General features: G+C 37.8%; 5 protein-coding genes across 7 annotated transcripts in view; 1 reads left to right on the forward strand and 4 right to left on the reverse strand.

Annotated features, from left to right (window-relative positions):
* LOC115998375 (DNA mismatch repair protein MLH3) overlaps window positions 1-4,180 on the reverse strand; it is a 19,369-nt gene extending 15,189 nt beyond the window's left edge. Inside the window, exon 1 of the mRNA XM_031237939.1 lies at window positions 4,048-4,180. The gene's annotated coding sequence lies outside the window, so the exon portion shown is untranslated. The remainder of the gene's footprint in view (window positions 1-4,047) is intronic.
* Window positions 2,974-6,774, reverse strand: LOC115998377 (pentatricopeptide repeat-containing protein At2g17525, mitochondrial). The gene is made up of 2 exons (XM_031237946.1): window positions 6,620-6,774; window positions 2,974-5,862 (listed from the first exon to the last, which is right to left on the reverse strand). Exon 2 carries the CDS (start codon window positions 5,804-5,806, stop codon window positions 3,923-3,925), a length of 1,884 nt encoding a protein of 627 aa, XP_031093806.1. The 5' UTR covers window positions 5,807-5,862; window positions 6,620-6,774; the 3' UTR covers window positions 2,974-3,922.
* Window positions 6,775-8,272: 1,498 nt separating this feature from the next.
* LOC115999764 (54S ribosomal protein L19, mitochondrial) lies at window positions 8,273-9,189 on the reverse strand. The gene has a single exon (XM_031239669.1). The coding sequence runs from the start codon at window positions 9,173-9,175 to the stop codon at window positions 8,708-8,710; it is 468 nt and encodes a 155-aa protein (XP_031095529.1). The 5' UTR covers window positions 9,176-9,189; the 3' UTR covers window positions 8,273-8,707.
* A 2,831-nt stretch (window positions 9,190-12,020) lies between these two features.
* LOC115998199 (glutamate receptor 3.6-like) lies at window positions 12,021-16,814 on the forward strand. 3 transcript variants are annotated; one of them, XM_031237694.1, is made up of 8 exons: window positions 12,048-12,156; window positions 12,553-12,641; window positions 12,758-13,062; window positions 13,236-14,587; window positions 14,676-14,953; window positions 15,067-15,098; window positions 15,190-15,596; window positions 15,923-16,814. In XM_031237694.1, exons 1-8 carry the CDS (start codon window positions 12,139-12,141, stop codon window positions 16,406-16,408), a joined length of 2,967 nt encoding a protein of 988 aa, XP_031093554.1. In that variant the 5' UTR covers window positions 12,048-12,138; the 3' UTR covers window positions 16,409-16,814. The 3 variants fall into 3 exon arrangements, with proteins under 3 accessions (XP_031093555.1, XP_031093554.1, XP_031093556.1); XM_031237695.1 differs by lacking the exon at window positions 12,553-12,641 and having other exon boundaries at window positions 12,021-12,156; XM_031237696.1 differs by lacking the exons at window positions 12,048-12,156; window positions 12,553-12,641 and having other exon boundaries at window positions 12,971-13,062; window positions 13,162-14,587.
* A 100-nt stretch (window positions 16,815-16,914) lies between these two features.
* LOC115998200 (serine/threonine-protein kinase/endoribonuclease IRE1a) lies at window positions 16,915-23,135 on the reverse strand. Its single transcript, XM_031237697.1, has 7 exons — window positions 22,743-23,135; window positions 21,831-22,056; window positions 19,911-21,202; window positions 19,577-19,752; window positions 19,004-19,250; window positions 18,286-18,583; window positions 16,915-17,378 (listed from the first exon to the last, which is right to left on the reverse strand). Exons 1-7 carry the CDS (start codon window positions 22,898-22,900, stop codon window positions 17,232-17,234), a joined length of 2,544 nt encoding a protein of 847 aa, XP_031093557.1. The 5' UTR covers window positions 22,901-23,135; the 3' UTR covers window positions 16,915-17,231.
* Window positions 23,136-24,173: the final 1,038 nt, after the last annotated feature.

The raw sequence follows: 24,173 nt of genomic DNA on the forward strand, positions 1-24,173 counted from the left end.
ATGGATTCAAGCTTCCTCCTTGAATGGATTAGCAGCATCATACAGTAGTAAGTCAAGGCTGACACAGAGAACACCATGAGAACACCCATCACCCACCCTGTTCTCTGAAGGTGTAAGGAAGGCCAAGCACACCGGCCCCTACTTGGCTATGAAAACATTGGCAAAAGTCTTGAATGAAGAAGAGAGGCGCTTGTGATCTGAAAGGAGTGGGGTGTCTTCTCTGGGGATTTGAGGACATAGGAGGATGAACTCGCTTCATCTTTGTCAAAAACCCATGGTATCCTATAATCCTAATTTTTTGGTCTTAGAAACCCTATAAAAAACAGGAAACCCAATTGAGGCAGCTTCTCTGAATCTCTGAATCTCTGGATAGGGAATTATGGATCAAGAAAAGAAGAAACACTAAATCAAATCAACTGATAAACTTTTTGCTATCTTTGTTGATCAATTTGGTTCAGAGAATGAGAAGAAGAAAGGGGATTAGAGAAGAAATGGCAGAGATAAACGTGTGGAAAATAGAGGCGTGGTGGTGGGGGTGAAGTGAGGAGGCGTAAGGCCATTTTATTGTTGGACGGAGATGGCGCAAGTTGAATGCACCTCTGCAGCCTCGCAGGAAGCCAAGAGGCACAAGACTCTTTTTTTTTTTCTTTTTTTTTTTTTTTTAATAAATGCAATTGGAATATAAAACACGACAAAAGAAAATTTTAGAAAAATAAGATTGAAAATGACATGTTGACATTGACCTATAAAAGATGTTTAATTGTTTAGGTATGGCTTTTCATATTTTATGTTTATTTCGATAAAGAAAATCGCAATCGCTATTCAAATATGTGTAATAGATCAATTTTTTTCGATCAAGAGAGTGTTAATAGTGATTAAACTCACAACCTCTATTACAATGCAGTTTTATTCGATCAAGAGGTTCTTAACAATATTTGTTCATAACTACTCTCGCCTCTATTGAGGCTTGAACTGCTTATAAAGTAACTTGATGTCATTAGACAACAAAGTTTTTGGCATATTTATTTAGCCTACACTTTATTATCTCGTAGAGTTTTAAGCTTTATGGTATGTGTTGGGGCATGTACTGTAGTCAACAGTCTATGTGTGAATGTAAATCGGGACACCGGGTGCCACTAGACCACAAGATCTTTGGCACATGTCTTTGATTTATGAAAATACTAAATGAATGAATATAATACAAATTATTTTCCCTATTTATATCATTTTCAACACAACTCATTCTTGGCCATCTACCTAAAAAATCACAACGACAATTCTCTCTCTCTCTCGTGTATTTTGTTTTATTTTATTGTACCAACTTTATAAGAAATAAAATATTCTTTTTTTTTATGGTTTAATATTCTTTATATATATATAACCATTAAATATATATTCTTACAATACTGAATATAATCATATATCCCCTCACGGCCCTCACCCTCCAATTGTAAATAAAATAATTTTACTAAAATTGAGTATATTCAAATATTCAATTTATATATGGATCCAAAACCATCTCGAGAATTCGAGAAAAGTACATACGGAGTAGTAGTACCCACCCAAAAAAAAAAAAAAAAAAAAAACAACCTAATTTGTCCAAATTCAATGTTGGTGAGAGGTCTTATCCATGTGGATACCTAAAAATGACAAAATCTTAAAGAGAAATTAATAAATCATCATCATTACTTTATAGAAACTGCAAATATACACTAAACTATGCATTGCATATCAAGTGAATAAAACACAATTATTATATTAAAAGATCACGAATTTTATTGTTACAATCTCTTGATTAAATCCGTTACACATGGTCGAATATAATTTAACGAATAAACACGGGTTGTTATGCCGTGATCCCAGGTCCACCTTGCAAGGTGGACCTGGGTCTACATTCACATACACTATACTCTACATTCACAATTTGTAAACTCCACATTCACACATTACAGGATTATATGTTTAGTAACTCACATCACATACCTATACATTCACAATTTGTAAACTGCATTCACACATTCAAAACTCTATATTCACAGTCCTATACTCCACATTCACAACTTGAGAACTCCACATTCACACATTACAGAGCTACAAGTTGCTAGAACTTCTTAACTCTATTACAGATTCACACATGCATAACTCTACATTCACGATTTCTATACTCCATATTCACAATTTGAAACCTCCACATTCACACATTTCTGGCAACTCTACATTCACACAATCATAAATCTACATTCACGATTTCTATACTCACTTCACTTTGAAACCTTTACATTCACATTTTTGGACAATTCTATATTCAGCAATATGTTTACTAATTTAAAAAAAAAAAAAAAAAAAAAAAGAAGACAAAAACGACATAGTTTGGACCCAGGTCCACCAAAAGGTGGACCTGGGTCCCCAACATAATTTGCCAATAAACACCGTACTCCCCTATTAAACGTTCAACTAACCCATTTCATCAATTGAATTAATTCTAAGGCCCTCCTCAATAGTAATGGGATTTTAAGGGGATTTTGCAGGTATGATTAGGAGATAGAAGATGAGGGGGAGGAAAAAAGAAAAGGAAAAAAAGAAAAACAAAAAAAAAAATTTTAAAAATATATATTCACGCGCCCACCTGGGCGCGAGTTCCGCAGCCTCACACACGCGTGAGGCACAGAAGCATTAAATGTGGGGCCCACCATAACTCTGCAAAATCTCCAAATTGCAGGAGAAAAATTTCACATTAAAGGACAACTTCCCATTTGTTTGAGTGAATTTGTTTCCTTAATATTTGTGCCAAAATTGGCTAATGGGAACGCCCTAAAGTGTTCTATTGGATCTTTAAAAGTTTAGACACTAATAATTTATTTATTTATTTATTTTTTTTAAATAAAACATGCTAACGTATATTAATAAGAAATCAAATAACGAATACAAGATGGTACATATGAAAACCAAATATAAGAAGAATCAAACCGAGAATTCGTGACCCGAACAAGTAAATGATATGATCATTACTAGGATTCTATCTATCTGAGTCACACTAAGATTATCAATTCTAGTATACCTAAGACTTCTCCAGTATATATATTCCTTTCCTCTATCATTGTAATTGTTGAACTCTAGAACCAAAAAAGAAAAAGGTAGATCGACAAAAAGATATTATCATTCTACAGTAGCACAAAAGAAAAAGAATATTTATGGAGCTGTCATTCAATGCAAGTATATAAAATAGCCTGATAAGTGATAACCACAAAGCAATGGTTGTTAAGTTGCTTTTTAAACAGTAGGGACCGTCCTTTAATATGCGATTTCTGTACTGGCAACATTTGTCTAAAATAGACGCAGAAAATGAGGGGCCCTGTCGAAAATGACAGGAGAGGAGAAACAATCTTGATCTTATCATCAAATTGCCACCCTCTTAAAAACCTCATCTTCAATCTTCAAGAATTTTATCATTTGCAGCTTGCCCATTCTTCTCTGTGATGTGACACAGAGCTACAATGAAATGGATAACTGCTATGTTCAAGTCTAGTTTCCATGGTGGATATTCAGAGTCATGAAACATGTTAATATGAGTGATTCAACTTCCCCCCCTTGAGAATGGCTCAAAGCCTCAAATGGATCTAGCAAGACTAGACTTTAGGATGTGATATAGTGATTGATTGAAATTATTGTAAAATTAAATTAAATTAGAGAAATAAAGGATCGATGAGAGTTATGTGAACAGAATAATTAGAAATTTAGAACAATCTCTAATTGTTCTAAATTCTAATCTCAACAACACTACTCTAATTGATTTGATTTCACCGTTCTCCCAAAGAAAACCTTAGAAAAGGGGAAAAAATCTAGAAAGGAAAAGGAAAAAAGATTGACTCGTTCAAGCTTCAAATCAACTCATGACAAGTATAATGGTAAAAACTCAGAATGGTCAAGTTTCTATAATGGACTGAAGTTGGTTACCTAAACGCAACAGATTTTGGTCTTCCAACCACCCATTTTCCTGACAGAGACATAGAATCAATGTATTCCATGAAGAAGAGTTGGGAACAATACCTCTTTCCACCATTTGCAGGAAGATAATGAAGGCCTTGTGGAAGTCCCCTTTACTGCAAAACCCTTCAATAAATGGACTGTAACTTTCTATATCAGGAAAGCAATCTCCTCCTCGTCCTACCATGTCCTCCAGGAGTCTTGAGGCATTCTGGATTTTACCCTGCCTGCAAAGCCCTCTGATCAAAGCATTCAAAGTTGAAGCCACTGGGGAGTAGCCATGGCTAACCATCTCATTCATCAGCTCAAGTGCTTCTCTTATCTGTTCTTTCTGACAGAATGTATGAATCAAAGCTGCATACACTACTGCACTGGGAATGCCACCTTCGCCAATCATCTGAGCATAAATGTTCTTTGCTTCTTCCATGCTTCCATCTTTGCAGAAACTGAGAATTCTCAGGCTCCGGTCAACAGCTCGGGGAAACAAACTCTCCATTTTCTTTAAAAACTCGAATGCTTCTTCCAGGCGGTTTTCCCTGTAAAGGCCATAGATAATTCCATTATAAGGGCTTATGTGACCTCTGCAGCCCTCTTTACTGTCCTCCATTAAAGCCAAGATCTTGAACCCATCCTGCACCCTCCCAACAGAGGAGAGCCCGTGGATTACAGTATCAAACGTTGCAAAATCCCACTTTATCCCAGCCTTTTGCATCTCATTGAACATGTCAAGAGCCATATCCAACATACCACACTCACATAAACCAGATATCAAAGCATTATAGGTTTCTGCATTTGGTAGATATCCCTTCATCTCCATCTCCTTCAGAAGACGCTGCCCGGCTTTCACCTTCCCTAGCCTGCAGTAGCCATTGATCAGTGTGTTATAAGCCACAACATCAATCTCCCCTCCCCTTTCCTCTACTCTTTCCAAGACCTCAACTGCCTCGGGGAGATGCCCTTTCTTGCATAGAGTTCCCACCACCTTTGTCACTGTTATCACATCAGGAATGAACCCTTTGCTGAAGCTTTTCTCCAGCATCACCATGGCCTGCACTGAATTATCCTCTTTACAGTAAGCAGAAATCAAAATGTTGAAAGTCACATCACTGGGCTCTGCTATTTCCCTCATCAAACTCCTGGCTCTCCCAACCTTCCCATTCTCACAAAGAGCATGAATCAGTGTATTGTATATCACAATGTTTGGCTTCATTCCCCTGGTCTTCAACACTTGCAGAAGTTTAAATCCGTCGCCAATTCTGTTTGTGGCGCATAACCCCTTCATCAGAATTCCGTAAGTGTAATCATTGCCTTCAACGCCGCATTCCATCATTTTCTTCCTATAGAACTCCCTGGCAATATCAATATCTTCCTTAACCAAAACATCAAGAATTGAGTTCATCAGCTTCAAACTCGGCTTCAAATCAAACCTGGATACCAAGTCAAGAACTTTGATCACTTCCCTGATCCTTCTAGCCCGCCCAAGGCCGCGGGCAATAGTAATGAAAATGCCCTCATCTGGGGGTAAACAAGTTGAGCTGCGCATTTCGTCGAGCAGTTGATAGACAATCTCGAAGCGCCGGAAGAGGCAGAGCTTGTGGATCAAAGCTCGGTAGGTGGACTGGGAGTGAGTGAAATTTGGGAGATTGGATGCCCATCTGAAGGTTTGGAGAGCTTCAACAGCAGATTTCTGGTCTAGTATTAAATGGGCTATGTTCTCTTGTGTAGGAACTGGACTTGTTATAACTGGAATTGATTGACTGGAAATGAATCTTCGATATATCCTCCGGTTGAAAAGAACAAGGAACTTGTTGGCTTTGATCATCAAGATTCCATTCCGATCACTCCACCACTTCCCTCCGGCTAATCTCTGATCTTGAGCTGCAAACGTTCGATTATGCAGAGTAGGGGTGAGCAAACGTACTGAAAAACTGATTAAAATTGTTTACCATCATAACCGACTGAAACTGACAGAAGTATATGCTATAACCGAATTATTCCACAATTAATAGAGAATTACACCTTTAAAAAGTTTTAAAATAAAATATAACAATTCACAAATCCAAACTCCAAAATAACTCAAGTCTAAAGTCTAAACTAACAATTAACAAACACACTACACACTGCCAAATTGCCAAGTGCCAAAGTGCCAAAATCACACTGAAAAGCTGGAAACATATCAAATGAGATATATTATAAAACCTATCAAATTAAACAGACAATGAACAAACACACTGTACAATTGACATCTACACACTGTACAATGAAGATACAATTATACTGTACAAAAATTTACATAAAATTTAAATAACACATTATCCAAAAACGTTAAAATTTCAAATATTAATGAACAATTAAAGCTACGGCAGCATATAATGTATGAAATCCCTTTTAATTTTAATATGTAACAAATAAAAAAATAAAAATTACCTTACAATGAGCCTAAAATGGTAAGCAAGTTCAGGTTCTCCATGATTTGCCGGTCATTCATAGATGAAGATACAAATACAAATACATGAAGATGAAAATATATGCAAATGATTTCCTGAACTAAACGAGAAGAGATTGCGTCTGAGATTTCTTTCCATCATCTGATCAACAGCAAATGGAAAGAAACAACCACATGTATTGTTGTTACCTTTAGGTTGTTCAGCAAAGCAGAGGATGTGAGGACTGAGGTCGGTCCGCGCGGAGAGCGTCGTCTGAGGACTGACCGGAGTGTCGCCGATGCTGAAGGCAGAAACCGAGCTGCCTAGGGAAAGAGAGATTCCAAGGGAATTATGGAATGATTGGACTTGGGCTATTGGATATTTGGATGGGCATGGGCCATTGGCTAGCATAAATCACTGTATTGGTCCATTGGATTATATATATATATACACACACACACCGACCGATTTTAACATCAATAGTCGAAACCGACAGAAAATCAACTTTTTCGGTCAGTTAGATTATCAATTATTAGACGGTTAACTGATATTTTGTAATTATTGGACGGTTAACCGATATTTTACCCACCCTTAATACAGAGTTATTCCATAATACAGAGTTATTCCAGTAGTCATGTAGCCTAAAAGACCGCATTGTTTATGCTCTTTACTCTTGTGCTTTATATCATTCTGTGTTGCCAGTTATTAGTGGAGGGATCCATTTTTTTCAGCAAAGAGCTCCTCCATTTGATGCATGGCAAAACACTGGGCAAATGCATGTTTAAGTTCCAGATGGACACTTCAAAGGTTGGGCATATGTAACAAATTGTGAGCAAATATTGTGTAACAGAACAATAGTTTAAGCAATACATGATGACAACCCAAAGCTTCTGCAATTCCTGCAAATGATGGAACATAAAAGAAGACATACACAAGCAATCCAACTATTTATTGAGGAAAACATGCACCACTACCTAAATGTGTGCACCGAGTAAATCCTAACCCTAGTTAAGCAAAAGACCGAGTAAATCCTAACCCTATTTAAGCAAAAGACCGCCTCCAATTTGGTTGGGGTTGCAACCCAACTATTTAGCAAAGCTCTTTCATGCATAGATGCAGGAATCTTAATGCTAGCATCCTGAATGACAGATTATGAGCAAGGCCGAATGGACGCAAGACTGAGCACAAATTACAACGTGAGAGTTTCACCGACTTGTGAAGGTAGCTCAACGTGAGCACCAAACACTGGTCCTCTCACCTAATGGGGGGAGGGATTATTGGGATCCCGGGCATGAGAGCTCTTGGTGTGAGGAATTTCGTCTTTTGTGGGCAAAACAATCTTAACACCAGCAAGATATTCAAACCAGTGTAGGAAGAAAGGACATTACTTAACCACTGTCATCATACTTCCCAACCTATCATGCTGCAAGTAAAATAGGCCTAATTTTTCCATCTTCCAAGAATACAGATCTACAGCTCATAATTTGACTCAGGTTCCATATTCTCCACTCAGATACAAAGTACTATATCTTTAGCAGGTTGTGCACTTATGCTGACACAATCTGTACCAATCTATTACCTGACCATATTGATCCAAGCAGCAAGCCCTGTAAATAGAAAACTAAGAAAAGTAGCTCTAATCCTAGCACAAATGCACAATGTGCCTAGCCCTTGTTTGTAATTATATACATCATACAGGGCTAGAAGCAAGGTAGCATGTTCACCAAATGCAAGGCACCTGCTGCTCATTTCAGCACAAGAAAAGAAAAGACTTCCAATTCAATCAAAATCTAATTGAAGTAAACAATAAATCTAGCCCTCTGTGAACCATAATCAAGCTGAATACCATACATCAGTACACATGACAAATTCTATGTCTTCGTAGTTAATTAAAACACCCAACAGTTTCTGAACAAGCAAAACCAATGCTTGATCTTTCAAGATTCAATTACAACAGAAGCAGCAGTAATATGAAGAAAACACATATGATGAGTGTCATTCTGCATTGATCAAACTCATCATATTCCAAAATGCCAGAGTAGTATTAGTTTATTGCAATAACTATCTCTACAATTTGTAAGTTATATGCTCTCAATTCTCGGGGGAAGCAAAAACAAGGTAAAGCTGACAAGTTTCTGCAAAACTGATGCCTTAATTGAAGAATTTTGCAAAATTAATTACTAAAAACACATCAGTCTAATGCCATTAGCACACATAAGCACCAAATGAAGATTCAAATATCGCTCCATTCATCTAATTTCAAGTATCATCCCCTAATCTGATTTGAAATTCGAAGATTAATCAAGCTCTTTCTGAACCTTAATCCCCATTGAGTTGGCAGTGCCGATGATAGACTTACAAATCGACTCGAGCGGCATGTACTGACAGAAAGGATCGCTCTGCTTGATCTTCGCGATTTCGTACACGTGCTTTAGGGTTATGGTGGAGGCGGCCACGTGACCGGGGCGGCTGCTGCCGCTCTCCACCCCCGCCGCATGCTTCAGGTACCACGTCACCGCCGGAGATTTCAGCGTGAATTCGAAGGTTCCGTCCTTGAACGCCGTTATGGTCACGGCCATCGGCGTCCCCGGCTTGTACTTCTGCGTCCGCGCGTTGAAGTCCTTGCAGAACGCCATCGAGTTCAGCTTGTATTGACCTAGAGCCGGGCCCACCGGTGGCCCGGGCTTCGCGCCGCCGGCATCCACCCTTAGTCGGATCGTCGCCGCCACGGGACGTCGCGTTAAGATCTCCTTCAACGTAGCCATGCTTTTCAGCTCACTGAGAGTGTGGAATGAGATTCATAAGAGATAGTTTGAGTGGTTTTATTTTGGGCTTTATCATGTACACAAATGGGCCGTCAGAAATAACACACAACCCATTAACACCTCAATGTTCTTTTTGGTTAGTGAAACAAATTTTGTTTTTAGTAATGCTCTACAAAAAATGGACCGTCCGAAATAACACATGGCCCATTAACAATAGTTATACCATGGATCTGGTCCACCTTGCAAGGTAGACCCATAACAATTTACATACTCAATGTTCACAATTTGTATATTCACTATATAAATTATGAACATTCAATATGTAAATTGTGTATAGGTAGATCTGGGTCCATAGAATAATTTGCAATATTTTAAGTTTGAAGTTTGTTCAAACTTAAGGGTTTTTCATTGTTCATGTCCGTATTAGAGTCTTAGAGACTAGTGAATGAGATAAATCACAAAATTTACCTCAACCGGTCAATAAGCCCCAGATGCGTACCTCTCTTTTTTAGTCATTGGTAGGCCTATATTATACTATTGTTTAGGGTTCACATTACATTGTTAACCTCAGTCCAAAACTAAATTCATATAATTATATTATATATGTGTAAATTAACTGCAAATACATAATATGTTAATTGTAATTTGTACATAATATGTTAATTATATATATAATTTGAACAATTTTTTTTTATTTTGTATTGATTGACTAGTTAAGTTGTGACATGAGATTTTTAAAATAAATTAGACTCCATAAAGTGGGAGGCAAAAGTCAACAATTTGTGGACCCTTCCAAGTTTTAATCCTACAATTACAAACTCTTTGTGCAAAACCCACACTCTGCACGCTGCAACTGTGTTTTCATTGTCATTCCATGGCAATGCACCCTTAAAGTGTACACTAAACACTCTTGTATATCTTTTCAATAAAGTCTTTATTTATTTTGTAGTGTTAGTTACTTTAATTATGCTTAGTTGGTCTAACAGTTAATTTTGTAATTACTATATTTCAAGTTTGACTCTCTCCACGTCTTGATAGTCTGATTAGTCAGATACCTTTCACTAGAGCCTTACTTGTTTCTAATTTGTATGGATATGGACTTGATGATGTTTGTATTTGTGTTCCTATTTGCATGAGTATTATTAAATTTTGTATTTGACAGTTGGATTGTAAATGATGATATAATACATATTTAAGTATTTTAAGGTTAAAAGTTTAATATTTTTAAAAAATAATAGTTGTATTAGATTTATTAGAATTAAGTGGGAACTGAGAAAGGAGTTGGGAGACAGAGAGTATACTCCGAGCTTAATAGACAAAAGAAAATGACAAATGATCATGAGTAAAAAATGACGTGGGATGACCATTGACCAAGTCAATATTTTTGTTGACCCTACACATTATTTATGAGTTGATATATAATTCCACATTTTAGTTACGGGGTACATTTTTTCCAACCCCACATTTGTCAGGTGACCACTACTACTCTTTCAACTTCATCCAATGAGTTGCAATAATGGTTGCAATGGGGCCCACTCTTTCTTAATGTTCTTTTCCCCACTACGGCTATGTTTGGCAAACCTAGCTGAAAAGGTAGCTGAAAGCTGAAAAGTAGCTGAAAACTGAAAAGCTATAAGCTCGAAGCTGAAATCTGAAAAGTTGTTATGCTTAAAAGTGTTTGGTAAAATTAGCTTTTTGATAAGCTGATAAATGTAAAAAGACTAAAAAGGGCATATTCATACAATTTGAATAATTTTAAATTTAAATAGGTTTGTTTATATATTAAAATATAAAATAGTGAAATCAATATATTTAATAAAATATAAAGTAAGAACATATATTTGAAAACATATAAAGTAAAACAAAATGTTTATAATTCATAAGATTAGTTCATACAAAAATTAATGTTCAAACACAAATGTCAAATTGAAATTACAACCAAACATATTGAAGAGAAAAAGCCAAAAAGGTTTAGCCAAAAAAGTTTTAATTGGAAAGGGTAAAGGATGTCATTTCTTTAAAATAATAAGGTTAAAAATGGAAAAAAAGTTAGGAAGCTACTAGCTTATTTTGAAACGCTACCTTAAGTAGCGTTCAAAAATAAGCTCTTATTTTAAGCTACTAGCTTATTTTAGGAACATCACCAAACAGAGCTTATAGCTTATTAGTAGCTTAAAATAAGCTATAAGCTCCTAAATAAGCTCTGCCAAACAGAGCCTACATGGATTGCATGCTTTTCCCATTCCTCCTCCATTCTTGACTCTATTTTTTTTTTCCAAATTAAAAAAAAATAATACTAGGAACAGCCTTAGTTAGATTATTAATATGTTAACCATGACTTCCTATTATACTGGTTAGGATCGCAAAATTTTACTTTGTAAGAGTCTATAAATAAAATACATATATTATATTTTCTGACTAATCGTATAGGTACATATCATATATTTACTTTTGTCCTACATAGTACCAAATAAAAACAACAAAATACAAGAAAACAGACAAACATGAGAAAATTACATTAAGTGTTGTCTTTGTTAGATGTTCAGTCAATATTACGAGAAAAATACATATAATGTCTGATATGGGGGAGTGGAGTATTGGTCCCCTTCCGCTTCTTTGTAATGTTTTGAATCTTCATTAATACAATCGTGATTTTTACTTAAAAATAGTACTCCATATTTGTAATTTAAAAAAAAAAAAACATAATACTAATTGTTTACAATATTTTAAAATTGCATTTTTTTTGAATTATGAAAACAATTTTAAAACATTCTATGAGTTTCTGTGGAATATTTACTTAAAAAGTTTTGTGTATCATAGCTTCTCTTACAAGTTGCAAGCTATATATATGTATATCCAAATCCAATATATATGAGCCATACATGAATCTAGTGGTTTCCAAGAAAGAGTGAAGGGCAGAGAAGGAAATATGGAGGAGGTTTACCACTGCCACTGTTCATTAAATGAAAGCTTGCTTTCAGGTTTGTTGAATCCTCCTTTATTGTGCTTTTTGGTTAAAGGAGGTATCATCCCAACCTGTAAATATATAAACTTTTGCTGTTTACACTCTCCACTGTGCCCTTCCAAAGAGGCATTCTTTTGGACCCTGTAAGGGGTTGTTGGGCTTGTAGTATATGGCTCCTTCCTTTTTTGAATGATTCCTTGACACTAAATTTTTTAAGATCTTCATTTTTGCTTCCATTTTTGTTACTTTGGGTAATCTTCATATATAATTATATATATGTATATTCCCTTGCCACTGTCAGCTACTGATTGGATGATGGAATAAATTTGGGTTTTTTTAAAGCTCTGGTAGTTTGATAAATACACTTGTGGACCTCTGTTGCTGATGTTCTAAGCTTTGGTTCTCTGTATAGACTTGCAAATCCTCATGGGTTTCTGGAGATTTTGGAGGCATGGGGTTCTTTTGTAAATCAAAGATCAAAGCTTGGGTTGGGGTTTTTATGTATGTGTTTGTGTTTTTAAGGTTTCCTCCATAGTTGTTTTTTAAGGTTTTGATGTTTGTGTTGTTGACATAAGTTGTTGATTGGTGATTTGGTTCTCAATTCTGTGTTTTTGCAGGGTAAAATCTGGGGGTTTGGTGATTGAATTGAGCATGAAGGGGTTTTGGGTGGTGGTGTTTTTAACTTTTTACAGTGGGTATGTTTGTGAAGGGGTTAATTCAAGTTCAACCCTTTCTGCCAGGCCTGATGTGGTGAATATTGGGTGTATACTGACTTTCATTTCGCCAATTGGCAAAGTGGCGAAAGCTGCTGTGGAAACTGCAGTGGATGATGTGAACTCCAATCCAGATGTTCTTGGGGGAACCAAGCTGAATATCACGATGCTCGACAGCAATTCCAGTGGATTTCTCGGCATTGTTGAAGGTATATATATACTTAATTTAGGCATATGACTGTTGCCCAAAATTGTAGCAAAAAAACAATATTTCTTATATACACTTTCGCTTTCTGTGTATCTGTTAGTGTTTTGTAGGATTCGTGTGCGATTTCTGGGTAATTGTAGAGAACTGTAATCTTTGATGTCTAATCGTTAACAGCTATGCGGTTCATGGAGACCGACACTGTGGCTATAATTGGTCCCCAAGCTTCAGTCATAGCTCATGTGATTTCCCACCTTGCAAATGAGCTACAAGTCCCTTTGTTGTCATTTGCCGCAACTGATCCAACGCTTTCGTCTCTTCAGTATCCGTTCTTCGTTAGGACCTCCCCGAACGATTTGTTTCAGATGGCTGCAGTGGCCTCGATCGTGGACTACTACGAGTGGAGGGAGGTGGTTGCTATTTTTGTAGACGACGATTATGGAAGGAATGGTGTTGCTGCATTGGGGGATCAACTGGCGATGAGACGGTGTCAGATTTCTTACAAGGCCGGTTTTAAACTCGATGCAACAGATGATGACTTGAAGGATCTGTTAGTTCAGGTGGCTTTATTGGAGTCCCGAATTCTCGTTGTTCACACGTATCCGGACAAAGGTCTGAGGATATTTTCTGTGGCGAAGAGTTTAAGGATGACAGAAAGCGGGTATGTGTGGATTGCCACCCATTGGCTCTCGTCTATCCTCGATACCGTTGGCCCTCTTCCAGCAGAAACGATGGATAACCTTCAGGGGGCTATTACATTGCGTATACACACTCCGGATTCACAATTGAAACGAAACTTTACCTCCCGGTGGAGCAATATAACCCGAAGATTGGGAGCTAATGTTCATTTAGGGTTGTGTACGTATGGTTTGTATGCCTATGACACCGTATGGCTACTTGCTCGTGCTCTCGATGCATTCTTTAAGCAGGGTGGAAACGTTTCGTTTTCTAAAGATCCAAGATTGGAAGGAAAGGAAGGAGGGAGTTTGCATCTCGGTTCTATGAGCATCTTCAACGGGGGAAATTTATTGCGTGACATCATTTTCGACACTGAGATTATCGGTGTGACTGGCGCGTTCAAATTCAACTCCGAGAGGGACCTATACAGCCCTGCATTTGAAGTCATTAATATGATTGGCAATGGATATAGGAGGGTCGGTTACTGGTCTAATTACTCGGGGTTATCAGTTGTGCCTCCCGAATCTCTCTACTCAAAGCCACCGAATACCTCGTCTTCAAATCAACAGCTACACGGTGTAATCTGGCCTGGACAACAAACAGATAAGCCTCGAGGGTGGGTTTTCCCGAACAATGGGAGGCAACTCAAAGTCGGGGTCCCTAACCGAGCTAGCTTCCGTGAATTTGTAGAGCAAGTGTCGGGTAACGATATGTTCAGAGGCTACTGCATTGAAGTCTTCACGAGCGCTGTAAGCTTACTACCATACGCTGTCCCTTACAAATTCGTCTCGTTTGGAGATGGCATTACAAACCCCGATGATACAGAAATAGTTCGCCTAATCACTGCAGGGGTGAGTTATGGCTCAAAGGTTCTGTATACTTCATATTGCAAGAGATTTCGCCTTTCTGTGTGTAAACCCGTGATTTCTTTGATTTCAGGTTTTCGATGCAGCTGTAGGTGATATCGCAATCACAACCAACCGAACAAAGATGGTCGACTTCACTCAACCGTATATTGAATCGGGGCTAGTCGTGGTGGCACCGGTTAAAGAATTGAGCTCTAACGCTTGGGCTTTTCTTAGGCCATTTACTCCTAGGATGTGGGCTATTACAGGATTCTTTTTCCTCGTTGTCGGGGCAGTTGTCTGGATTTTGGAACACAGAATGAACGAGGATTTTCGTGGACCTCCTAGAAAGCAAGTCATCACCATTCTTTGGTAAGTTTCTAACTATACATTCTATACTAAAAAACGGGACTAGGAGACCGATATCTGTACTTTCTTCTTCGCTAAAGATCATTGCAACGCTCTTCTTGATTTTCCTATTTCAGGTTTAGCTTGTCAACGCTCTTCTTTGCACACAGTAAGTGAATTTCCATTAACATCTTATGGACTTAACGAGTCATCATACGAGCTTTCTAATGAGATTGTTACCGTTATGTTCTGTCCCTCAGAGGAAAACACTGTCAGCACCCTAGGCCGGATTGTCCTTATCGTATGGCTGTTTGTGGTTCTGATAATAAACTCGAGCTACACAGCTAGCCTGACCTCAATCCTTACGGTGCAGCAGCTTTCTTCCCCGGTTAAAGGAATCGACAGCTTGTTGACTTCAAACGATCCCATTGGTTATCAACTTGGTTCTTTTGCTCGCAATTATCTGGTTGAAGAACTTGGCATTCACCCATCTAGACTCGTTGCTCTTAACCTGCCTGAAGATTATGTCAAGGCTTTAAAGAACGGTCCAAAAAATGGCGGTGTTATGGCAGTGGTCGATGAACGTGCTTATATGGAACTTTTTCTCTCGACACGTTGCGAGTTCAGTATTGTTGGCCAGGAGTTCCAAAAAAATGGATGGGGATTTGTAAGTCACTCTATGATCTTTGAATTTCTATAATGCAAATGGACTAAACCACATTAAAAAACTGAATCCATTCAATTAGCTAGTCTAACTCACGACCTTATAAACTCATATGTTTCTCTCTTATTTTTTCAATGTGGGACTCTTAATAAATATCTTGTTCAATTCCATCCAAATGATCCCTACCAGTACCTGAAGCATGGCTACATTAACTTCAATTCTCGATTTCTCGTTTTCCTCATCTCCAGTTTTCCATTCTGCATTCTCCGTTTTCTGTTATTCGAATGAATAAGTAAACATATCCTCTGATTTTCTTTGGTTCTTTTAAGGCCTTCCCGAAAGACTCTCCTCTGGCGGTTGACATGTCAACTGCAATTCTGAAACTGTCAGAAAACGGGGAGCTTCAGAGAATCCACGACAAATGGCTGCTGAGGAGCGCCTGTACCTCGCAAAACACAAAGCTCGAAGTGGACCGCCTCGAGCTGAAAAGCTTCGCAGGTCTCTTCTCCATATGCGCGGTGGCGTGCTTCTTAGCTCTGCTGGTGTACTTCATACTGCTGACACGCCAGTTCACGAGGTATTACTCTGATCCCGAGCAGCCATCTTCTAGTGCTGGTGGTGGAAGCTCGCGATCAGCTCGACTCCAGACGTTCCTCTCTTTTGTCGACGAAAAAGAAGAGACGGCGAAAAGCCGGTCCATCAAGAGGAAGCAGATGGAGGGAGATTCAGCTAGGAGCATTGATGATGATGATTCATATGTGAATGGTTCTTCCAGGAGTATAGGCCATTCACAGGTATTCTCAAACAGAGCTTAGAGTCTTGGAAATTCTCAGTGTCTCTCTAACAATAATTGTGTGCTTCTTAAATGTTATCATTGTTTAGGCTAATATATACGTAGATATAGATATAGATATATACATATAGATAGCATATTTTGACATGTTCATATGCTTGTCATGTGGACATGTACTAGCTTTCAACATGTTAGAAATTAGAGATTGAAAAGTCCACACAAGCAATTTAATTGGTTCTTAGGTGGTAGAGTCTTAGCAGCCGTAGTGTGAGTTACACCCAAAATGTGGACTTCTTGTGGCATCTGGCACCAAGCATTGGTCCTCTTACTTAATGGGCTGTTTAATCACCGTGATTTACCCATCAACTATCTTGTCAAATTGGAGTGTGAGAGCTCTAAGAGTGAAGAAATTTCGCCTTTTGTGGGCATATTAGATATTGAAATGCTAAGATGATTACTCACTCCCACAGTTTAAATGGAAGCAAAATATGGCTTTCAAAAAAAAATGGAAGCAAAATATATGAGAAATTAAAGAAAGAGAATATATTATTGGATTTATAATAATAAATTACAATATATTGTATCTCTATGTATTGAATTGTTGTACAAAGACCTTACATTTATACAGCATCGACTAAAGCCACTCTTACTAAGAATTAGATTAGGGTTTCTACTCTTAAAGAGATATCTTTATTGTCTTACATGTATGCTGATTCACTAAGGATTATGCCTTACATTATTAGTGAATAGTGATTAGAAGTATTTACAGATGGCCATATATATATGTATATATAGAGGAAGTGTTACAGGCATTAAAGGGTAAGTGTGCCCTAAAGAGAGATACATTACAGTGCAGAGTCTGTGAAGTATTTCTGGAACCATTCTTGTCGCCTACAGTGCCTGGACATCACTTTATAAACTTCAATCAGCAGGCGTGGGAACCGGCTAGTGAAATAGGCATCAAATCCTTCTGGGATTGGCCCTAAAATTGCCTAAAATGAAACCAACATGTATAATTTAAGTGGAAGTGTACAATGTTAAATGTGAGTAGGAATGTTTGCAATTGTCAAAAAACATGTAAACACAGCAACTTAAGGTGGTCGGGGCATGCAGTTGGTAAAGCATGTTAAAGTGTTCTTAGTTCCTCCGAGTAAGTGTCAAATGTTGTAGGCAGCTAGAGTAGGGGTGAGCAAAGATATGTTAAATCCACTCCAATCCGTAAAATTTGCTCTCATCCAACTCGTATCCACTTAAAGTGGATGGAATGTAGATCCATTTAGTATAAATCTACCACTAGTGAATTGAATGCAGATGTGACTTCTTAAAATCCGCTATATTCAATCCACTCTGCAAATTCGCTACTAAAATGGATATGACCTCTCTCTCTCTTTTGCTAGTAACCCACTATAGACGTCATTTGGTAGATGCAATTCAAATCTAAAATTAAAACTTATAATTGAATTTTAATTTTTAATTTTTCCATGTTTAGCCTAGGGTTTTAAGTCTCTCATTTTCAATTGTTAGACTTTCCGCCTTCTTCTCTCTCATCAAGTCAGATAATTACATCAAAATCACAAGCTCAATAAACACTCATTCAAGTTATGCTTATCATTCACTCATTCGATCCGCATCCAATCTGTCAAATCAATTATTAGTGAACTGAATTCAATCTGCACCCCTAAAGCATACGTATGCGGATGGAATTTTTCAAATCCACCATTAATAGATTGGATACGGACTCACCCCAAATCCGCTCCACACTCACCACTAGCAGATACAAACCTTTAACGGGATTTTAATTAGTTTAAATGTGGTGGAGATACTAGATGTTATATGTGGGGGAAAACAAAAAAAAGACGTTATATGTAAAAGAGGTAAATTTTGGCACTGGGAAATCACCTGAATTTTAGGACGAAGCTCTCTGTAATGATTCAACACGTTGCGTATGGCCCTGAGCAAGTCCTGAACGCTGTCAAAGCTATAATCCCGGTACCAGAGTATAGTTTCGAGGAGTTGAGGATGCATCTTTAAATGCCATCTTCCCCGCATAGAAACCCGTGATGTTGCTTCCAATGCTTCTAGAATTTCAGAATCCCAGTCTTCTCGTTCTAACATATCGCTAGTGTCACGAAGAAATGACAATCGCTTCTCAGAGGTCCAAAACAAAGGATGGGCAATAACCTCTGCTGCCTTTGGTCTGCAATTATGCAAAAAAAACAACAAAGATGGTGTTTGGTAAATAGTTGTTAGTTGATTGAGTCAGTGAGTTTAACTAGTTTATAGCATCAAGTGATTGTAGAAAAGTGTTTGGTAAATTAATTATTAGCTGATAATTTATTACATACAAATGAATTTTTCAAACAGTTGACCGAAAAATATGCTTTGAACAACTTTTTGAATTTTAACATTTTGGAACAATAAACTATTACAAAAAGTCTAATCAAATATATTGTTTAACTAAATCAAACAGCTAATAGTGATTAAATAAATTAAAATTAATTGATAAGCTAACTATGTTACCAAACAAGCCAAAATTGAAACAGATGAAATGGTGCACAACAAAAGAAGTGCAGTTTACTGAGTGGAAAGCATAGGGGAACTGCAGCTCACGTTTTACCTCTTTTCAGCATTATGATGTAATAAACGAGAGAGGAGGTCCACAGCTTCTGGGTTATGGTTCACAAAGAAAAGGTCAAATTTATTCTTTGTAATGTTGATGTCACGTTCCAGAGGGTTGCCAAAGGGATGACTACCACCAGTAAGACAATGAAATAGAACACAGCCCAGACTGAATAAATCTACTGCGCGTGTTTGACGCCTATGAAGCAGCTGTTCTGGAGCTTGCCATCCTGAGCTTCCACAACCTGCAAAAATGCATAGAAGAGTCAAGTTAGACCGTTAACTTAATAACCACAATATTACAAGTTCGACTCCCAGCATGAGCGATTTAGTAGTCTTCTTGGTTTGAATTTTTTTTTTTTTTTTGGTCTTTGGTGGCTAAGATGGCAATGCAGGTTTTAACTCCTTGTGGTACTTTACCGGTTAGAATTACAAGGTGAAATTTACTCAATGAACACTTTTGAGTAGTGATTGCGGGTTTCTCACGTCACTCACCCAACAAAACAACAAGAAGTTGATCACATATTCACATGCTTGTAGCTAATGAAACAGCTAGGAAACAAGTAATTACCTGTTGCATGGTGGCTCAGAGAAGACATATCCCCAGTAAGGCGCTTGCTGATACCCATATCGGACAGTTTAGCACACAGTACTCTTTTTTCTTTAGTTATCAACACATTTTGGGGCTTCAGATCTCGATGAATGATTCCTAACTCATGTAGATGGATGAGCCCAGACACCACATCCCTGTATTCATGTGGGAAAATATAAAATCAGCCAAATTCCAAGTATAAGATGATATCTCAGAAATCATACTTTTCCTCCAAGTTAACACCATAATCAACTTGAGTCATGTTAGCATGGCAGCAAAAAAGTTCACTGTCAACCTCAAACAGTTAACTGACCTCATCAACTTGAGTAATGTTGCTGAAGGATAGCCATTTTCCTTCCACAAAAAAACACCCTGCAGATCAAGTTTCAGGGAGTCCAACCGCATTCTGTACTGCATAGATTCGGCATCCATGCCCTGGTTGATAGGGAAATTTTCTGAAGAGACTGAACAGATCTGAATAAGATCATTCAAGCTGCAAATGCAGCGCTCTAATGCCAGATAAATAAAATCTTGGTCTTGCTCCACGCCATACAACCGAACAATATTTGGATGCTGATCAGATGCAATAAGGTTCTGAATTTCCTTTAAAGCAATATCATGATGTGCCTTGACTAGCCGCTTCACAGCAACTGGACGCCCATCATAAATTCCCTCGAGGACGACTGTTCCATTGCTTCCTTTAGCAATCTCCTTATTGAAAACAAATAATTTACCAATTGTCCGGCCATCACCACTGCATAAGGTTGGATGGTTGAGGTTTAACAACAGTTTGTTATCAGAGGATGAATCTTCATCCATTTTCTCTCCACTGTCCCCACTAATTTCCAACATCCTTGATTCTTCCTCGTTCGCAGATACATTTCCCACTTGAGAACTATTCAGTTGTCCAACTATAAAATACAGACAAATGGTCCCCACAAGCATAACAGTGAAAATTATAATCAGAACAAACATGCTGAATATTTCAGAAAGCCCACTTAGTATTGTGTGTCCATTTTCAGGATGGATAACAACTTTGTCAGCATTTGGTTGTGCAGGGAGGATCATATCAGGACTAAGAGCCTCAGGCAACCAATTGCGGCTAGACAATCGTTCTAGTATATTGTGACCGCGAAAGCGAAGAACTTGAGCCCGTGAGTTACATGGCAATGGCATACTAAAACGAGTACCAGGTTCAACAGATCCTGAATCCAAATCAGCCCCACCAAATGCATCATCACTACCTTGACAAAGAAAAGCGGCACCAATTTCAGCAACTGTCACATTCCACAGAACTTTATTCGAGTTTGGAACAAAAGATGTCAATGTATAATCTGTCCTTGTGATGTAAAGTGGCAGTTCATTAGGTTTTAGATTCACAGATCCAGGCAGCCCATGCTCCCCCTTGGCGCTCTTGTAGTGGATATTAGATTCTCCATTACCATTAGGTGTTGGAGAATCAGGCATCTTATATGAGGAAATTAGCCTTCCAGTCTTTGCATCAACTTGGAATGCAGTACTTCTTTTAGACCCTAAAATAATTCCTCCATCTTCTGCTATTTGAGGTGTGGAACTGACATAAACTTCAATGCTCTTCCTGAGTTTCTAAACAAAATAGGTCCAGTCAATTGACAATGGGAAAAATGAAACACATAAGTTTTGCTCAAATATGAATGCAAGAAGTGTGTGTGCACCAGATAGTTTTGAATGCTTGCTTTTCCTATTGCATATCCATACATGGATATAATCAAGAAAGCATACCATCTATATAGGGCAGACATGACATAACAGATAAATTCAGAGTACTAAAAAGAATGTAGTATCTGAACCTGCATTGGCTGCATTCCATCAAAACCTTTTTTCTTTCTTTAACAAATCAGTAAATATCTATCTACATATGAATACAATGTGCAATTAAAATTAGGGTGCAGTACATTCTCAGAAAACAAGTAAGCAAGGGGTAACCCCAGCCAAATTGGTCGAGCTGTTGGCTTAGTAACCACAAGGTTCAAAGTTTTAACTCCCAGTGGGAGCAGCCAATTGACATTCTTGATTTGACCCAGTCAGTTATGGACAACCTAGACTAGTTGCCTTCCTTTGCCGGCTAGGGTCACAAGACAAGATTTACCTAATATATACTCTCGGCTAGTGGCCGCAGGTTTTCCTCGTCACCCAAAAAACAAGAAAGCAAGAGGAGTTAATCCATGTACATTTTAAGAATTACAGACAATACCAGTTTCCCCAATCTGCTGTGTGCATAGAGTTCCCAGTCATCCCCAGTTCCAATATCAATGAAATAACCACTTCCTATGTTAGACAAATTATCCTTGTCCACAGGAGCCTGATATGCAGAGTAAATTGGTAGACCAGATGTAAATGACCAGAGTGGTTTCTTAGTCGTAAGGTCAAATAAATAAATTGTTCCATCCATGGCAGCAACTACAGCAGTTTCAGGTTCCCTGCCAAAAGAAAAGATTCCACAACAAGAAGTTTAACTGATTGAATTACCATGACAGCTTATCAAACAAAATTACAATGCCATGAAGAAATAAGAATCACAAATTAACCACATTTCCATGAAAAAAAACATAAAGGAAAAACTTGCCACTAAAACCAGGAATTCACACACTATGACGTCAAGTAATCAAAGATTACAGGGCATCCGACTATCAATAGAAATACCATGGCCTGGTTCCACCTTGCAAGGTGGACTCATCATAATTTACATGCTGAATGTTCTCAATTCAAATGTAAGTAAATTGTGTACATTTAGTTGTAAACATTCAGTATATAAATTGTTAATGTTCAGTATGTAAATTGTGAACATTCAGTATGTAAATTTTGTATTTTGGACCCAGATTTACAGAATAATTTCTCTCCAACTATTGACGGGTAACCAAAGGTCATAAGTTCGACACCGCGCGAGAGCAATCCATTAAACTTTTTTTATTTGAGCCTATCCGTGAGGGATAAGAAGTAATGACTACGAATTTCTTTAATTAAATTGTTTGGCTATTTACTCAGTAACCACAATATTATAAGTTCAGAGTTTGCTAATAGCCAGAGACTATGGTCATAAGACAGATTTACTTGATGCATGAACTTCTAGCGTAGCTTAAAAAATAAAAAAAGTAATCGAGCTTACATAGGATCAGACAGCAGAGAGCGTCGTGCCGGGGCAGCTCGATGGACATTTACCCCATTGAAATCCATCCCGGTTGGGCTCAAAAAGCTGCTCGCGGAGCTCAAAATGCCAAAAAATACCGGTAAGGCGAAGCATAGCAACAGCCACTGGCATTTCATCGAATAATTTCGATTGAATAGTTTCGCCGGAAGCCGATCCTCGGAATGTGATCGAGAAAAAGCTTTGGCGTTTGCCTGTTAGCAGTTCATTGTTATCAAATTTTTGAATAAGTAACCTGCGTAGTACAGCGATTGCCGATTACATGGGAGGATTGAGATGGAGGGAACCGATAGGGTGTCGGAAACGAAGATTCGAAACTTGTGAAGAGCCGTCCGGTAATGGTATATGTTTGGGTTTTTTTGAGCTTGCCGCGCGTTTTTGGCTTCCGTCAGCGTGAGGTTTTATGGCTGGATTTTGAGTATTTGACGTCTTCATTTAGTATTTATTTATTTTGGGAAAAAAATTGGCACGTTTATGCGCTCAAAGCCTATGTTCGAAATTGACTTTGAGTCAAGCCCAATCAACTAGTGTGGAGCTAAAACTAGTATGTTTTTAAAATTTAATAAGAGTCAATAATGTTACTTTTTACCTGAAATTAAAATTGTATTGTAATATCATCAGTTGTATTAAGTGGTTGGTCTTTCTGTTATTTGTATCGTTCCTTTGCACTTTTTATCCCAATTAAGGATAGGGAGTTGGTTGCATGCCTTTTATGGCAATTCAAAAGGTGTTTATAAACAAATTTTTTTGCTAGAAAAAATTACATGACTGGCGGTCTTGCAAAGCTCGCGCAGGAGTGTTAACTGTGACCTCATCATCTTCGTCTCTATCCCGCATTAGATGGTCTCATGCTAACATATATGGGTGGTGCTCTCGATTATTGCTCAGTGCTAGCTTAGTTAGGGACGGATCTACAGTATAGGCAGTTGCTCCCCTAGTATTCTTGTGTATATATATTGTATGTGTTTAGATATAAATAAAACGTATAGATACAAGTGAACAAAAAATGAGCTAGGTATGATAGTAAGTTATATTCTTAGTGTGATATAAGAAAGGTTAAGGAGTTGAATCTTATTGCTTTCCTTTAAATTTTTGCACCATCTTTTTTGTCTCTGTTTTAGAATCCCAATCAAACAAAATTCTGAATCTGCCTCTAAACTTAGGGCTCGTTTGGTTCGCGGAAAATATTTGAAAGGAAGTGGAAGTGCAATTCCATGGAAAAGTAGTTACTAGGAAAATGAATTCTATTGTTTTGTTGGTGGAAAAGAAATTACTGGGAATATGAATTCTATTGTTTGGTTGGGTGTAAAAGAGTAAGGAAAATGTGTTTAAAAGACCAATATGCCCTTATGTATTAATAATATAATAAAATTAATAATAATTTTGTTTCAA

This window comes from Ipomoea triloba, chromosome 12, assembly GCF_003576645.1.
Source record: "Ipomoea triloba cultivar NCNSP0323 chromosome 12, ASM357664v1".
NCBI classification, from domain to species: Eukaryota; Viridiplantae; Streptophyta; class Magnoliopsida; order Solanales; family Convolvulaceae; genus Ipomoea; species Ipomoea triloba.